The sequence below is a fragment of the Lissotriton helveticus genome, chromosome 12 (genome assembly GCF_964261635.1).
Source record: "Lissotriton helveticus chromosome 12, aLisHel1.1, whole genome shotgun sequence".
NCBI lineage: Eukaryota > Metazoa > Chordata > Amphibia > Caudata > Salamandridae > Lissotriton > Lissotriton helveticus.
The window spans coordinates 914,906,145-914,924,367 of record NC_136073.1 but is presented as its reverse complement, the minus strand read 5'-3'; the positions used below and the strand labels follow the sequence as shown (position 1 = coordinate 914,924,367).

Genomic DNA, 18,223 nt, shown 5'->3' with positions numbered 1-18,223 from the left:
TGCCAGTAGATCTATTTAAGGAGGTTGCGTCTTCTCCCATCTGCCATTGCTACTCTGGAATGCTCACCACTTGATCTCAAATCCATCCGTTCTCACTTTGGGTTCAGGGAAAAGCTGAAAAGTTCCTCTTAACTGAATATTTTTGCCCACTCTACTGATCCCTTTCTGTTGCTTCTTCAAAGAGCCAAGAGACCTTGCAGTCGGAGAGCAATGAACTAAACTTTTTCAAATAACATAACAGAGTAACAAGAGTCAAAGTGGACCGATGAGCGGCTGCTTTCAATTAATCTTGTAGTTCATTACACAGACACCCAACGCTTTTCTCACTGTTCACTCTATGCCTTTTTCCTAGTGGGCTAATTTCTCTCCTCCCGCACTCCACACTCAGGTTGAGACCTTCACTCACTATTTACTTAATGCCTTCCTCACATTAAGCTTGTTTCTATCCTCTCACACCCATGTTCAGTCCTTCACTTATTGTTTTTTCACTCACTCCCTTGGGAATGCGTAGGAGTGGGGCAACGAGGAGAAATAGTTTAATTTTTCCTCTTTCTATGCACACTGATTTTGCAGCAGCATAGAAAGAGAAAAATACCATCAATTATTGTTTTTGTGGAGAAAAGTGTCCCTTCCTGCACAAAAACAATCATCCCTTCGGCGCAGGCATCCTTGCAACATGATGCAAGGGTGTCTGTGTTGGCGCACGGATGTTGTTTGTGCACCAGCACACAGGAGAAGGACAGGAATGCGCGGTATCTAATAGATACCGCGCATTCCTGCCCTTTTATTTTGACGGACGGCAGCACAGCAGGAAGGCTTGCTGCACTGCCATGCATCAAAATATAATAAATGAGGCCCTCACTGTTTACCTCATGCCTCTCTCTCACTATGCTCATCTCTCTTATCTCACACCTGGCTCACTCCTTTACTCACGGTTTAACTGATGCCTCTCTCACTAAACTCAACTCTCTCCTCTCACATCCAGACTCAGTCCTTGACTCACTGTTTACCCCTTGAATTGCTTTCACTAAGCTCATCTATCTCCTCTCAAACTCAGCCTCACATATTCACTCACTGTTTACTCCCAGGCCTCTCTCTCTCACTAAGCTCATCATGCTCTTCTCACTCTCGCTTACTCATGCACTATTTACCCTGTGCCCCTCTCTTAGTAAGCGCATCTCTCCTCTCATGCCCCAGTCCTTCGCTCACTGTTTACCTCATGAATCTCTCTCAATAAGTGCATCTGTTGCCTCTCACACTCAAGCTCAGTCCTTCCCTCACTCTTTATCCCATGCCTCCATCTTACTTAGCTCAACTCTCACATCCAGGCTCACTCCTTTAGTCGCTTCTTACCCAATGAATCTCTCTTACTAAGTACATGTTTCTCCTCTCACACTCAGCCTCACTAGTTCACTCACTGTTTACCTCATGACTCTGTCTCACTAAGCTCAACTCTCTACTCTCACACTCAGTCCTTCACTCACAGATTACATAGTGCCTCACTCTTGCTAAGCTCATCTCTCTAATCTCACACTAAGTTTCACTGCTACACTCACTGTTTACCCCATGACTCTCTTTTACTAAGCTCATCTCTCTCTTCTCACACTCATGCTCAGTCCTTCACTCACTGTTTACCCCATGACTCTCTTTTACTAAGCTCATCTCTCTCTTCTCACACTCATGCTCAGTCCTTCACTCACTGTTTACTCCATGCCTCTCTTTTGCTGAGCTCAACTTTCTTCTCTTTCCCTAGGTCCCAGACTCACTGTGCAGTGCCAGGTGCTTGAGGGGGTACAGGAAAGCTGCCCGTGAGGGCCAGGCCAGCTGCTGCTATGACTGTGTGCCCTGCTCAGAAGAGGAAATCTCCAACCACACAGGTGTGCATTGTGTATGTACACTTGTGACAACGAAGGGGTGCAGAATGCCATGGAGAAACACACCTGTCACGAGGAGGAGGGGTGCAGGAGGTCATGGAATAACACACCTGTCACATGGTGGGGTACAGGAGTGTTGGACTTGGGCCTTCTGGCAGGTTCACCCCTGAACTTTTTGCCTTAAATTATAGTGATTTCTGGTCAGTGCGCACTTGGAGTGCGTGTGTGAGATAGGCCTGCCCTCCCATAGGAATGCATGGGGAATGTATGGGTCCCTGGTAGTTCCTGATGCGTGGGGAGTGCAGGCTCGAGTTTAGTATGTGTGAACTCGTGAGAGTGAATGCTGCGAGATGGTGTATGCGGCATGTATGTGTCTAGAAGGGAAGTGCTACTTCTGGACATTGATGTGTGTGTGCAGAGAGGGTGCTGGAGCGTGATTGGCTGGAGCTGGCTGGCATGCCAGGCTCCAGGAAGTCTGGATGGGTCTGCCCGGTGGTGAGTGTGAGCTTAGCATGAGTGATGTGTGGGAGGAGTGTACCTGTGTCCTGGATGGGCTGGGTTTTCCCCACACAATGCTGGCTCCGCCCCCCTGTGGTGTGTCTAACGACCCTAGCCTCCCCAGTGAATGAAATGGGTGGTTGGGCCATCAAGAGTGCTCCAGAACCAGCTGCGACTGGTTTCTCCCCCACCCTGCACCCTTAGACAAAGGTTTGCTCTGTATAAAAAGAGGCTGTAACCTCTTGAAAAATGTTCTTGTTCCCAACTTTAATCTACCAGGGGCTGTTGCTGCTTGGGCCCAGGGTTGGCTTGCCTCCCTGGGCCCTGCCCTGCTCCTGGATTTCTGATGGCCTTTCCCTACTAGGAGCTGCTGTGCTCCACCTGAGGTCCTGGACTCTGATGGACCTTGCTACTTTCCTTCCTAGCGCTTGGGAGCGCTTTATTCTGCTCATAGCGCTGGAAGCGCTGTATTTCTTTCCTAGCGCTTGGGAGCGCTTTTATCCTGCTGATAGCGCAGGGAGCGCTGTCCCTTGACCCCTAGTCCTTGAGAGCGTTTTTTATGCCCACAGCGCTTGAGAAGCGCTGTTTATTCGAGCCGGTGCCCACCCGGCATGGCCCCGTGATCACCGCCGCGGCCCCAGACCCGGAGAAAGATAGCCGCCGGCATCCCCACCCGGCCACGCTGGGATTGGTCCAGCCGGCCGAGCCTCCTGATGATGCCTTCCCGGGGCCGCGCCGTGATTGGCTGCCGGCCCGGGATTCCCTAGTGACGCTGTTCCCGGGCCGCGCCGTGATTGGCTGCCGGCCCGAGGAGATTCCCCGTCCCGCCCCTGCCGGGGAGCGAGACGGAAGCAGCCAGTGGTGCGAGCGTTGCGGGGCTCCCGTGACCAGGAGGGAGCCCCGGATACTAAATTGCCAAGGAGCTACGAAGGCTCCTGTTCGTGTCCCGGTCCCGAGATGGGGGACCGGGTGAAGAGCGGCCGAGCGCATGGGGAAGGCGGGGCTCTCGTGTGGTGAGAGAGCCCCGCAAAGCGCTACCGCCGCCGAGCACCGCCAACAGACCCGGTGAGTGCCTTCCAGGGGAGGAGGGGCGTCAGGGCACATTGCCGGTGCCCGCCCCTCCCCTCCAGAGCGAGCCCTGTTGTGCTCAGAGGCCCGTGGGGCCTCACCGTATGCCGAGTCCCCCGAGAGGGACTCCGCCCACTCCACCTATTCTTCCGAGCCCTGAGAGGCTCTTGCCCATTTCTGGCCATGTCGAGTCCACAGAGGAGGGACTCCAACGTGCCCACATGTGTCTGTGAGCCCAGCGAGGCTCCAGGCCACCTTTTGCTTTGCGAGCCCCGAGAGGCTCGGTTGCTCATTCCTGCTGAAGAGCCTGAGAGAGGCTCAGGGCACCAGTTCGTGCTCAGAGCCCAGAGAGGCTCATTGCCCGCATTTGTTCTTGTTCTAGAGCCCAGAGAGGCTCAGCAGTGCCACAGTGGTGGTTCCTGGGCCCACGAGGCTCCAACGTTGCTCTAACTCTCCTGCATCAGCTGCCCAGCACTTTGTGGGCAGCTGCTTCGTTTAGGTTCTGGCGCAAGTGGCGCAACCTGGACTTTGAGAGTTTTGCGCTAAAGGTGATTTATGCGCTAACTGAGGTTTAGATGCTGTTATGACCTATGTCCTTTTGCTTTTGGGTGTTAGGAAATGTACAATGTGTAGTATGTTTTGCGCACCCTGTGTTCTGCACCTCTGAATGTGTTGTTGATGCATCATGTGCCTTGTTCCTTACACCGCTGAACGTGTGTTGATGCGTCATGTGTTCCTTCCTTACACCTCTGAAAGAATGTTATGCATTGCATCATGTGTTATGTGCTTGCTAGTACAGGTGGTGCTAGTGAGGTCCTGGTTACCAGTAGTTACTGGTTGTATGCTCTATTTTTATATTGTGCTACAGTGATTGTCTGTTATGGTCTAAGTGATATTCCAAGGGCGTGGTACTGAGCTCGCCCCCTGACCAGAGTCCCGGGACCAGTGGACTCTATTGTGCCTTCCCTGACAAATTGCTGGGACTTGTCTGATCTCCCTGGGCCCCTGGGGCCTCGCTGAAGTGTGCCTCGCTCGTTCCCCTCGGCAGCTCGTGCACGGCAGCCCGTCCAAGCCTCGAGCCGTGCCGCTCTCCCCTGAGCCGCGCCGCTTCGCTGGGCCGCCCGCATCCTGCCTCCCCCTCCTCTTCTGAGCCGCACACATTGGTCGCCCCAGAGAAACGCTTGTACCTTGCCGGCCGCCCGCTCAAGCCTCGAGTCGCACCACTCTCCCCTGAGTCGTGCCGCTTCGCTGGGCCGCCCGCTTAAGTTTACTAAGGAGGTCACTCGCATTATCCCACGCATCCAGGACGGAAGGTACTGTCCGATAGGCTCTATGTTCTAAGTTCTAGGCCTACAAGTATTGTATTCTACGTTAAGAAAGTGCTATTCCTGACAGTGGTCCAGGTGGCCCTGTCTTGTAAAATAATCCCTTGTAAATTCTGCCCGTGCCTCTGGCACATTGTAAAGTGTGTGTTTTATCGAATGTATTTTGGTGTAATACAAAGGCTATTTTTATATAACCTTGTGTGGAGTTTCCTTTGTGGTGGGTCCTGGATGTTGTTGCTGGGGTGCGTGCGCAAATACTTAACTTACATCGCCTCCAAGTTTAGCCTTGCTGCTCGCGCCATGTTACCTAGAGGGTGAGCAGGGGTTATCTTGGCGTGTAACTCCCTTGCCCTGACTTGGGAGTGGTGGTCTCTGACTGACTTTGGCGAAAGCCCTGGCCAGCCGGGGATCCCATTTCCAACATTGGTGGCAAGCGGTGAGGATAAGGATTTGTGTTTGCGTTGTACCACAGTAGCAGCTGGCTGCACCACAAAACTCTGCATTTTAGATAAAAACATTTTGGGGATTATTGTTTAAGTTTGCTGAAAATGTCATTTCTGTGGAAATGTGTTTCTTGTGCACTTTGAGTTAGGTGTCCCTAGCTCGGGAGGGTAGATCATCCCCCTAAGTGCAGTGTGTTTTCTGGATTCACCAGAAGGGTGGGATCCAGTGGTGGCAGCATAAGTGTGTCCAGTGCATGTGTCCCCCGTCCCTGCCCTGGAGTAATGGTACCCGTGTCAAGTGTGGTCAGGTTGAGAAGTCAGGGGTGGTAGAAACTGCCCTACCAGTCTGGGGAGGGGTGTGTGTGGATGAATGGTGTGTGGCACTGGACGTGTTTGTGAGTTCTCTGGATGGGGAGCTTGCTGAATGCTTGTTTTGTTCAGATACCTAAGTCCTGTGTGTTGAACTTTTCCCAAGAACGTCTGCAGACAGTGGAGCCTGCTTTTTGATTTCCGTGGTCTGTTTGGAGACAGAATTTTGGAGTTGGTAATGTTCTGGGAGGAGAGAGGCATAGGGGATGGAGTGATTCCAAAAGGAGTGTCTGAGGTGTCTTCCAGCCCAGCGTGGTGGAAGACGTTCAGTGTAGCCCAGCTAGGTCTCGGTGTAGGGGCTCACGTCCTGTCTCAAGCGGAGAAGGAGTGGGTGGGACTGCATGTCTCCAGGTGCCCGAAACCCAGTGTCAGGTCCTGGAATGTTTCTGAAGGGAACATCCGGTCGGGGACCTAGGCTGTACCAATAGGTCATTTGAGGAGGATCTTCCAGAGTGTCTGGAGAACGTGGAACCTCTGTAACCAGGGTTCCAGTAGTTCTGGTGTCTGGCAGTACCGCTCCAGTTGGGAGGGTTCAGAAGTCCAGATGGAGGGGTGCGAGGGGGATAGGTTCCCCAGTGGAAGAGCCAGTGGGTCAGGGGCCAGCCAGAAGGGTTGTGTCGCCAGTGAGTGACCATGGTGATGCACCTTCTGTCCTGAGTGTCAGGCAGACTTGTACACGACACATTAGTTATGTGTCACCCTCAAGGAAGTCCTGGTGCGCCAGGCATCTGACCTAAGGGGTACGTCCCTCGGTTGGGGAGCCAGTAGCCGGTGTTTCCGGATCTGGACGTAAGGGCAACTGTATGTAGTGTCCTGAAGTTACAAGAGGGAACTACTGCCTGAAGAGAAGGAACCGGGTAAGCTGTATGGGGTATTGACCTGCAGTGGTTGCCTTGCTGCTGAAGGAGGAGAGAAAGTCTTAAATTTTTGTTTTCAACTTGTAGAAGTCCTGGTGCGCCAGGCATCTAACCAAAGGGTAGCGTCCCTAGGTTAGGGAGCCAGGTTCAGGTGTTGCCTGTCCTGGACGGCAGGGCGACTGTAGCCAGTGTCCTGGCCGGTTTGTCTTCTAGGGGTACCCCTGTGAACACAGGTGGGGTTCATCTTAAGTGAAGAGACCCTGTGTTTCCCAGAAGGGGTGGTACAGGCCTAGCGGGGATCTTTAGGGTTCTTGGCTGAGTGTTGTGGTACTACCCTGAGAGCAGGTGGGGCCTACCTTAAGTGGAGGGACCCTGTTCTACAGTGGGAGGGTGCAGAACTCTGGAAGGGGGTCAGAGGAAGTCTGACCCCTGTGCATCCGGTGAATTTGAATCCCAGGTGGTAAACCAGTTAAGGGAGCTGTGACTCCGTCATGACCACCCTGGTGTCCTGAGCAACGTCCCCCTCGGGCAATGCCGCCTTTGCGCTCACCGACGCCATCTCGACGCTGTCAACGAGCCATAGGCTGCACCGCAACTGGAGGGCACCGCAACGTGCAACGCCTCGCTATACCGTTCTGGTGGTGGTCTGACCGTGGTCACTGCTGCTGAGGAAGTAAGGTCCTAAACTGGTGGGAGAGTGATGTTCTGGAGGGTGCTTCAGAAGTAGAGGTAGGGTGGGGCATTCTTGCCCGTGACCTCTGGTCAGCCTGAGGGTGCGGACCCTAGGTTGAAGGATTAGTGGTAGTTTGGAACTACACTGAGAAAGGGAGTGGAGAGTGGCTAGTGTAGGCCAGGGGTTACAACCCCCCACTCTGTGGATTGGCAGGGACCAGTGGTATCTGGGTGGCCTAGGGCCTGGTCCTAGCCGTGGACAACTAAGGAGTACCACTGGGGTAGCCTAGTTGGGCCTGTTTTTTGTTGTTGTTTTTTTTAGTATGTGCTTGTCTTATGGATCAACGTGGCGTAGAACCGGAGGGTGTCCCTGCAGTGCAGTTACAAGAGGGAACTACTGCCTGAAGAGAAGGAACCGGGTAAGCTGTATGGGGTATTGACCTGCAGTGGTTGCCTTGCTGCTGAAGGAGGAGAGAAAGTCTTAAATTTTTGTTTTCAACTTGTAGAAGTCCTGGTGCGCCAGGCATCTAACCAAAGGGTAGCGTCCCTAGGTTAGGGAGCCAGGTTCAGGTGTTGCCTGTCCTGGACGGCAGGGCGACTGTAGCCAGTGTCCTGGCCGGTTTGTCTTCTAGGGGTACCCCTGTGAACACAGGTGGGGTTCATCTTAAGTGAAGAGACCCTGTGTTTCCCAGAAGGGGTGGTACAGGCCTAGCGGGGATCTTTAGGGTTCTTGGCTGAGTGTTGTGGTACTACCCTGAGAGCAGGTGGGGCCTACCTTAAGTGGAGGGACCCTGTTCTACAGTGGGAGGGTGCAGAACTCTGGAAGGGGGTCAGAGGAAGTCTGACCCCTGTGCATCCGGTGAATTTGAATCCCAGGTGGTAAACCAGTTAAGGGAGCTGTGACTCCGTCATGACCACCCTGGTGTCCTGAGCAACGTCCCCCTCGGGCAATGCCGCCTTTGCGCTCACCGACGCCATCTCGACGCTGTCAACGAGCCATAGGCTGCACCGCAACTGGAGGGCACCGCAACGTGCAACGCCTCGCTATACCGTTCTGGTGGTGGTCTGACCGTGGTCACTGCTGCTGAGGAAGTAAGGTCCTAAACTGGTGGGAGAGTGATGTTCTGGAGGGTGCTTCAGAAGTAGAGGTAGGGTGGGGCATTCTTGCCCGTGACCTCTGGTCAGCCTGAGGGTGCGGACCCTAGGTTGAAGGATTAGTGGTAGTTTGGAACTACACTGAGAAAGGGAGTGGAGAGTGGCTAGTGTAGGCCAGGGGTTACAACCCCCCACTCTGTGGATTGGCAGGGACCAGTGGTATCTGGGTGGCCTAGGGCCTGGTCCTAGCCGTGGACAACTAAGGAGTACCAGTGGGGTAGCCTAGTTGGGCCTGTTTTTTGTTGTTGTTTTTTTTAGTATGTGCTTGTCTTATGGATCAACGTGGCGTAGAACCGGAGGGTGTCCCTGCAGTGCAGGCCCGCGTCCGTGTTCTATCGCCCCAAGCAGGGAAGTCCATCACGGTAGTGATTGGCCTACCCTGCGTTTTGGCTGGAAGGGGGATGTGTTGGACTTGGGCCTTCTGGCAGGTTCACCCCTGGACTTTTTGCCTTAAATTATAGTGATTTCTAGTCTTTGCGCACTTTGACACTGTGGTGCAGTGTAAAGTGCGTGCGCACTTGGAGTGCGTGTGTGAGATAGGCCTGCCCTCCCATAGGAATGCATGGGGAATGTATGGGTCCCTGGTAGTTCCTGATGCGTGGGGAGTGCAGGCTCGAGTTTAGTATGTGTGAACTCGTGAGAGTGAATGCTACGAGATGGTGTATGCGGCATGTATGTGTCTAGAAGGGAAGTGCTACTTCTGGACATTGATGTGTGTGTGCAGAGAGGGTGCTGGAGCGTGATTGGCTGGAGCTGGCTGGCATGCCTGGCTCCAGGAAGTCTGGATGGGTCTGCCCGGTGGTGAGTGTGAGATTAGCATGAGTGATGTGTGGGAGGAGTGTACCTGTGTCCTGGATGGGCTGGGTTTTCCCCACACAATGCTGGCTCCGCCCCCCTGTGGTGTGTCTAACGACCCTAGCCTCCCCAGTGAATGAAATGGGTGGTTGGGCCATCAAGAGTGCTCCAGAACCAGCTGCGACTGGTTTCTCCCCCACCCTGCACCCTTAGACAAAGGGTTGCTCTGTATAAAAAGAGGCTGTAACCTCTTGAAAAATGTTCTTGTTCCCAACTTGAATCTACCAGGGGCTGTTGCTGCTTGGGCCCAGGGTTGGCTTGCCTCCCTGGGCCCTGCCCTGCTCCTGGATTTCTGATGGCCTTTCCCTGCTAGGAGCTGCTGTGCTCCACCTGAGGTCCTGGACTCTGATGGACCTTGCTACTTTCCTTCCTAGCGCTTGGGAGCGCTTTATTCTGCTCATAGCGCTGGAAGCGCTGTATTTCTTTCCTAGCGCTTGGGAGCGCTTTTATCCTGCTGATAGCGCTGGGAGCGCTGTCCCTTGACCCCTAGCGCTTGAGAGCGTTTTTTATGCCCACAGCGCTTGAGAAGCGCTGTTTATTCGAGCCGGTGCCCACCCGGCATGGCCCCGTGTTCACCGCCGCGGCCCCAGACCCGGAGAAAGATAGCCGCCGGCATCCCCACCCGGCCGCGCTGGGATTGGTCCAGCCGGCCGAGCCTCCTGATGATGCCTTCCCGGGGCCGCGCCGTGATTGGCTGCCGGCCCGGGATTCCCTAGTGACGCTGTTCCCGGGCCGCGCCGTGATTGGCTGCCGGCCCGAGGAGATTCCCCGTCCCGCCCCTGCCGGGGAGCGAGACGGAAGCAGCCAGTGGTGCGAGCGTTGCGGGGCTCCCGTGACCAGGAGGGAGCACCGGATACTAAATTGCCAAGGAGCTACGAAGGCTCCTGTTCGTGTCCCGGTCCCAAGATGGGGGACCGGGTGAAGAGCGGCCGAGCGCATGGGGAAGGCGGGGCTCTCGTGTGGTGAGAGAGCCCCGCAAAGCGCTACCGCCGCCGAGCACCGCCAACAGACCCGGTGAGTGCCTTCCAGGGGAGGAGGGGCGTCGGGGCACATTGCCGGTGCCCGCCCCTCCCTTCCAGAGCGAGCCCTGTTGTGCTCAGAGGCCCGTGGGGCCTCACCGTATGCCGAGTCCCCCGAGAGGGACTCCACCCACTCCGCCTATTCTTCCGAGCCCTGAGAGGCTCTTGCCCATTTCTGGCCATGTTGAGTCCACAGAGGAGGGACTCCAACGTGCCCACATGTGTCTGTGAGCCCAGCGAGGCTCCAGGCCACCTTTTGCTTTGTGAGCCCCGAGAGGCTCGGTTGCTCATTCCTGCTGAAGAGCCTGAGAGAGGCTCAGGGCACCTGTTCGTGCTCAGAGCCCAGAGAGGCTCATTGCCCGCATTTGTTCTTGTTCTAGAGCCCAGAGAGGCTCAGCAGTGCCACAGTGGTGGTTCCTGGGCCCACGAGGCTCCAACGTTGCTCTAACTCTCCTGCATCAGCTGCCCAGCACTTTGTGGGAGCTGCTTCGTTTAGGTTCTGGCGCAAGTGGCGCAACCTGGACTTTGTGAGTTCTGCGCTAAAGGTGATTTATGCGCTAACTGAGGTTTAGATGCTGTTATGACCTATGTCCTTTTGCTTTTGGGTGTTAGGAAATGTACAATGTGTAGTATGTTTTGCGCACCCTGTGTTCTGCACCTCTGAATGTGTTGTTGATGCATCATGTGCCTTGTTCCTTACACCGCTGAACGTGTGTTGATGCGTCATGTGTTCCTTCCTTACACCTCTGAATGAATGTTATGCATTGCATCATGTGTTATGTGCTTGCTAGTACAGGTGGTGCTAGTGAGGTCCTGGTTACCAGTAGTTACTGGTTGTATGCTCTATTTTTATATTGTGCTACAGTGATTGTCTGTTATGGTCTAAGTGATATTCCAAGGGCGTGGTACTGAGCTCGCCCCCTGACCAGAGTCCCGGGACCAGTGGACTATATTGTGCCTTCCCTGACAAATTGCTGGGACTTGTCTGATCTCCCTGGGCCCCTGGAGCCTCGCTGAAGTGTGCCTCGCTCGTTCCCCTCGGCAGCTCGTGCACGGCAGCCCGTCCAAGCCTCGAGCCGTGCCGCTCTCCCCTGAGCCGCGCCGCTTCGCTGGGCCGCCCGCATCCTGCCTCCTCCTCCTCTTCTGAGCCGCACACATTGGTCGCCCCAGAGAAACGCTTGTACCTTGCCGGCCGCCCGCTCAAGCCTCGAGCCGCACCACTCTCCCCTGAGTCGTGCCGCTTCGCTGGGCCGCCCGCTCAAGTTTACTAAGGAGGTCACTCGCATTATCCCACGCAACCAGGACGGAAGGTACTGTCCGATAGGCTCTATGTTCTAAGTTCTAGGCCTACAAGTATTGTATTCTACGTTCAGAAAGTGCTATTCCTGACAGTGGTCCAGGTGGCCCTGTCTTGTAAAATAATCCCTTGTAAATTCTGCCCGTGCCTCTGGCACATTGTAAAGTGTGTGTTTTATCCGATGTGTTTTGGTGTAATACAAAGGCTATTTTTATATAACCTTGTGTGGAGTTTCCTTTGTGGTGGGTCCTGGATGTTGTTGCTGGGGTGCGTGCGCAAATACTTAACTTACATCGCCTCCAAGTTTAGCCTTGCTGCTCGCGCCACGTTACCTAGAGGGTGAGCAGGGGTTATCTTGGCGTGTAACTCCCTTGCCCTGACTTGGGAGTGGTGGTCTCTGACTGACTTTGGCGAAAGCCCTGGTCAGCCGGGGATCCCATTTCCAACAAGGAGGTCATGGAATAACACACCTGTCACATGGTGGGGTGCAGGAGGTCATGGAATAACACACCTGTCACATGGAGGAGTGCAGGAGGTCATGGAACAACACACCTGTCATGTGGAGGGGTGCAGGAGGTCATGGAATAACACACCTGTCACATGGAGGAGTGCAGGAGGTCATGGAATAACACACCTGTCACAAGGAGGGGTGCAGGAGGTCATGGAATAACACCCCCGTCACAAGGAGGGGTGCAGGAGGTCATGGACGAGCACACCCATCGCAAGGAGGGGTGCAGGAGGTCATGGACTAGCACACCTCTCACAAGGAGGGGTGCAGGAGATTATGGACTAGCACACCTGTCACAAGGAGGGTTGCAGGAGGTCATGGAATAACACACCCATCACAAGGAGTAGTGAAGGAGGTCACAGACTAGCGCATCCATCACAAGGAGGGGAGCAGGAGGTCATGGAATTGCACACCTGTCACAAGGAGGGGTGCAGGAGGTCATGGACTAGCACACCTGTCACAGGAAGGGGTGAAGGAGGTCATGGACTAGCACACATGTCAGAAGGAGGGGTGCATAAGGTCATGGAATAACACACCCTTCACAAGGAGGGGTGCAGGAGGTCATGGACTAGCATGCCTGTCACAAGGAGGGGAGCAGAAGGTCATGGACTAGCACACCCGTCACAAGGAGGGGTGCAGGGGGTCATGGTATAACTCACCCATCACAAGGAGGGGTGTAAGAGGTCATGGTATAACACCTGTCACAAGGAGAGGTGCAGGAGGTCATGGACTAGCACACCCATCACAAGGAGGGTTGCAGGAGGTCATGGACAAGCACACCCATCACAAGGAGGGGTGCAGCAGGTAATCGACTAGCACACATGTCACAAGGAGGGGTGCAGGAGGTCATGAACCAGCAAACATGTTACAATGAGGGGTGCAGGAGGTCATGAACCAGCACACATGTTACAATGAGGGGTACGGGAGGTCATGTACTAGCACACCCGTCACTAGGAGGGGTGCAGGCGGTCATGGAATAACACACCCATCACAAGGAGTAGTGAAGGAGGTCACAGACTAGCGCATCCATCACAAGGAGGGGAGCAGGAGGTCATGGAATTGCACACCTGTCACAAGGAGGGGTGCAGGAGGTCATGGACTAGCACACATGTCAGAAGGAGGGGGGCAGGATGTTATAGAATAACACACCTGTCACAAGGAGGGGTGCAGGCGGTCATGGAATAACACACCCATCACAAGGAGTAGTGAAGGAGGTCACAGACTAGCGCATCCATCACAAGGAGGGGTGCATAAGGTCATGGAATAACACACCTGTCACAAGGAGGGGTGCAGGAGGTCATGGACTAGCACACCTGTCACAAGGAGGGGTGCAGGAGGTCATGGTATAACTCACCCATCACAAGGAGGGGTGCAGGAGGTCATGGACTAGCACATCCATCACAAGGAGAGGTGCAGGAGGTCATGGACTAGCACATCCATCACAAGGAGAGGTGCAGGAGGTCATGGACTAGCACTAAGCATGGGCGGATTTTGCGGATCCACGATTCACGAATTTGCGGATTCACGGATCGTGGATCCGCAAAATCCGCGGATTTAACGGATCTGCGGATTTGGGGGCGGGGCTTCCTCTAGTGTGTGGGCGGGGCCAAACGGACCAGCAGAGATCGATCAGAGCAGCAGATTAAGAGACAGAAGCCCCCTGGTCACAGGAACAGCACGGGGGTTGCGCTCGTGAAAGTCAAAGATGCAATGCATCTGGCCAGCATCACAGCGGATTTTCGATGGTATATTTGTGAAGAAGGCGCATCTGCCCAGCCTCCCAACGCTCACAATTTTTTTTGGGCTGATGAATGAGTCACTGCATTTGCACTTCAACTAGTTCCAGCGACCAAGTGTGTGTTACTATGCAATCGCGCCGAAGTGCGCAGGGGTCCCTGGAGTGAAATGGCCATCATAGTGGGTAAATGGCGGGAAGACGGTGCACACCTCGAGTGTGTGGGCGGGGCCAAACGGACGGGGGCGCTCACGATTATTTTTGGGCTGATGAATGAGTCACTGAATTTAAGCTTCAACTAGGGCACATGCGTTATTGATATCTGCAAGTGTTTCCTGTTGAGGTTTTTTTTTTGTGCCAGGACCGTCGTGGCAGAATGAACCCTGCCCTTCATATTTATTCAAGAAGAAGACACCATGTAAATAATTTACGATGGCGCCGGCAAGCTGCCAGCGCCATCCTGCAAAAGTTACTTAATTAGCTTCAACAGGAAGCTCCAACTGATAAAATAAAGCAGGCGCTCGAGCCCCTGCTTTATCTTATCTGTTAGAGCTTCCTGTCGAAGCTAATTAAGTAACGATTTGAGGATGGCGCTGGCAGCTTGCCGGCGCCATCGTAAATTATTTACATGGGGCTTGAACTTTTGACCGCAAAATCCGCTCCGATCGCGGATTGCGGATTCTCGGTAAATTCGCGAGAGTTCGCGGATCGCGGATTTACTGAAAATCCGAAAAATCCGCGATCGGAGCGGATTTTGCGCTCATGCTTAACTAGCACACCCATCACAAGGAGGTTTGCAGGAGGTCATCGACTAGCACACATGTCACAATGAGGGGTACGGGAGGTCATGTACTAGCACACCCGTCACTAGGAGGGGAGCAGGAGGTCATGAACTGGCACACCGTCAGAAGGAGAGGTGCGGGAGGTCATGGAATAACACACCTGTCACTAGGTGGGTGCAGGAGATCATGGACTAGCAAACATGTCAGAAAGATGGATGCAGGAGGTCCTGGACTAGCACACATGTTAGAAGGAGGGGTGCAGGAGGTCATGGAATAACACACCTGTCGCAAGGAGGGGTGCAGGAGGTCATGGAATAACACACCTGTCGCAAGGAGTGGTGCAGGAGGTCATGGAATAACCCCTGTCTTAACCCCTTCGCAGCTGGGGGGATTCCCCCGCTGTGCTGGGGGGCGGGGGGCGCATACAGTGCCCCCATGCTCATGACGAGGTCAGCTCGTCATGAGTGACGGCGCTCCTGTGCGCATGACGAGCTGAGCTCATCATGACCGCGCCCGTTCCAATGGAACGTCCAGCACAGCAGGGGAATCAGCCCAGCGTGAGAGCGTTCCACGGAACGGGTGCGGTCATGACGAGCTCAGCTCGTCATGAGCACTGAAGCGCCGTCGCTCATGACAAGCTCAGCTTGTCATGAGCATTCAAGAGGTTAAGCACAGAAATAGCTAAAGGCAAACAAGGGCAGATGGGTGACCAGGTGGTCAGGAGATGAGAAGGGGGAGTAAAAAATGTTTATGGCAGTAATAAGCAATCAATTGATAACATCTGAGACCAGGTGCAGCTGCAGCCCTCCAGCACATACATCAGATTAACCATGTCAGAACGGTCAGCTAAGGTTAGGGACACAGGCTGGGTGAAACGGCTAACAACAGAGAACAAAATGAATACGACAAAAACAAAACGGACGCAACAGTCAAAATGGCTGCTGCTTATGCTAACATAGAATTTACACTTTTCTACAGTATGGACCAGATAAACCCATCCTTTGTTCCAGTAGGGACGTGTCAAAAGGCACAGGTGGATGAGTAGGACACCCACACCCACCGAACACCTCCATGGGGCAGAGTAACACAAGGCAGCAATTTGTGTTGCTTTATGTCACTCTTAATTTACCGAGATACACAAGGCCAGTCAAGAAAAAACTTAACTTAAAAGGTGAATCACCCTTGCGCCCTATTGCATGATGCAAGGGTGACACAAGTCTTTTATAATTTTAACCCCAAGTTTTAAACTCTCTCAAACGAGCTGCTGCTCTCGTCTGTAGCTCCATCTGTGCATTGAAACTGCATCCTTGTCACAAAGGCTTGTAGGATGCTAAAGTGTATTGTATAAGACATAGAGGGACTTATGTATTAAAGACTTGCATTGCCTTTGCACCATGCAATTGGGTGCAAGACTGACTTAATTCTTAAGCTAGAATTATATAGCCACACCGGGCCACCTCGTGTGGCCTTGCTTGACTTGATAAATCTAGAGTAACTCAACGCAATGCAGCACAAATGTCTACGTTGTGTTACTCTGCCCCAAGGAGGCGTTTCATGGGTAGAGCATGGTTGTTCCCACGCATCCACCCCTGCCTTTTGGCGCGTTCCCTAATTTGCCATTACTGGTAGACCTGGAACTGCGTCAAAATGCCACAACTCCCCTGGTGAGGCGTAACGAGGAGAAATGTCTTTATTTCTCCTCGTTACTTCCTCCTTCTAAGTGGGCTGCATCTTGCAGCACACATAGAAAGAGAAGAAGAAGAATGCCTCAACTGATTATTTTTTTGCAAGAATTTGTTCCTTCCTGCACAAAAACAATCCTGCTTACAATGCATGCACCCTGACGCCATGGTACAAGGGTGCCTGCATTGGCACTAGGCAGCCCTCTGTGCTCCAGCACCAGGCAAAGATAAAAATGCACCATATAATGTTAAATACAATGCATTCCTGCCCTTTCCCTATCACGCAGCGCAGCCTAGAAAGGTAACTTGCTGCTCTGCATGATTTCTTAATGAATATCCACTCGCCATTACTCTAGATATTTATTTGCGCTATCAACCACCCACAAGTTGCTAACCTTTTCAAGTTTACATGAAAGAATATGTATCTCAATTTCTAAAAGCATACCACTGCTTGGACATTCTATTTGTTGTGAGGAGTACAAGTGCTGTCTCAAAAAATCTTTCTACCCCTCATCAGCCTCTATGAACAAGCCATGCTTATCTCACCTCTTTTCGCCTTAAGGTCAAAGCCTGAAAATGAAGTATTGGCGGTTCCCTTCAGAGACTATCTATGAAGGGTAAGGTTAGTTTAGGGTTAGCACAGCCATAGGTGTTTTCATCATTATTTAGTTCAATATTGTGCATTTTATTACAGTTAATATAATGTTCAAAGAACAATACACCATACCTTTCTTGTTTCTTTATGGTATTCTTTACTTTGACATACGTTTCTTAGTTGGGGATTTAGTATTTAGAACATCTACTATTGACTGTTATTGATCAATTCTCTGCTTCCTTTAAGACTCCATCGAATGCTTTAAGTGTCCAGAAGACCAGATGCCGAATGAGAGACAGGACGGATGTGTGTCGAAACCTGTTGAGTATCTCTCTTATCATGAACCACTAGGAGCCGTCTTGGCCGGCATCTCGATCTGCTACTGCCTTTTTTCATTATTGGTTTTCCTCATCTTCATCCGCTATAACCAAACCCCAGTGGTGAAGGCGAACAACTTACCCCTGAGCTACCTGCTTCTCTGCGCTCTCATACTCTGCTTTCTATGTCCTTACATGTTCATTGGACAACCCCTCTGGTGGACATGTCTGCTGCGCCAGGCTGCATTTGGCACTATCTTTACTCTATGTGTTTCTTGCATTCTAGCAAAGACTATCACAGTTTTGCTTGCATTTGGTGCCACAAGACCAAGTAGCAAGCTGAGGAACTGGACGGGATTGAAAGTTCCCTTGTGTATCACCATCGCCTGTTCTTCTCTGCAGCTCTTGCTGTGCGCTGCCTGGCTCATTCTTGCACCACCGTTCCATGAACTCAATTTCAGGAGCTCAGCCCGGCGAATCATCAGTGAATGTAATGAGGGCTCCACGTTGGCCTTCTGGTTGATGCTTGGATACATGGGGTTTCTGGCCACGGTCACCCTGATTGTGGCTTTTCTGGCCCGGACACTGCCGGACAGTTTCAATGAGGCCAAGTTGATCACCTTCAGCATGCTGGTGTTTGTGACTGTGTGGTTCTCCTTCATCCCAGCTTACCTAAGCACGAGGGGGAAGAATATGGTGGCAGTCGAGGTCTTTGCCATCTTGGCTTCCAGTGCTGGGATGTTGAGCTGCATCTTTTTACCCAAAATTTACATAATTTTACTAAGACCAGAAATGAACACTAAGGAACATTTAATGGGACGAAGAGAAAAAGTTAAACAGAAAAGATATTGAGTCAGTGCTGTGGCGATTGTGCACCTGCTTCTTGGCCATCATCAGCTTGTGATTCCTTGAAAACGCTCTTCGGCATTGAACCCTTCAGATCTGGCACTGCTCAGCTCTCTATGTATTGAATTTGCCTCTACACTGGTTGAGCATGATGACCGACTCCCCAATGCGTCTTCCAACATAGCCGGCTAATTAACCCACTTTCATGTTCCATTTTATCTGTGATACTCCACTTAAGTCTTAAGTAAAGAGGAACAGTTGAGTGCTCTCAATAAAATATATGAATATACGTTTCGGCTGTTACATGAGGTTACTTTGGAAAAACA

At 52.6% G+C, this 18,223-nt stretch overlaps 1 protein-coding gene across 1 annotated transcript in view; it reads left to right on the top strand.

The window, feature by feature from the left end:
• LOC144798231 (extracellular calcium-sensing receptor-like) overlaps positions 1 to 17,903 on the top strand; it is a 71,314-nt gene extending 53,411 nt beyond the window's left edge. The window contains exons 5-6 of the mRNA XM_078668980.1: positions 1,754 to 1,877; positions 16,981 to 17,903. Of these exons, the coding sequence (XP_078525106.1) occupies positions 1,754 to 1,877; positions 16,981 to 17,903 (1,047 nt within the window). The remainder of the gene's footprint in view (positions 1 to 1,753; positions 1,878 to 16,980) is intronic.
• Positions 17,904 to 18,223: the final 320 nt, after the last annotated feature.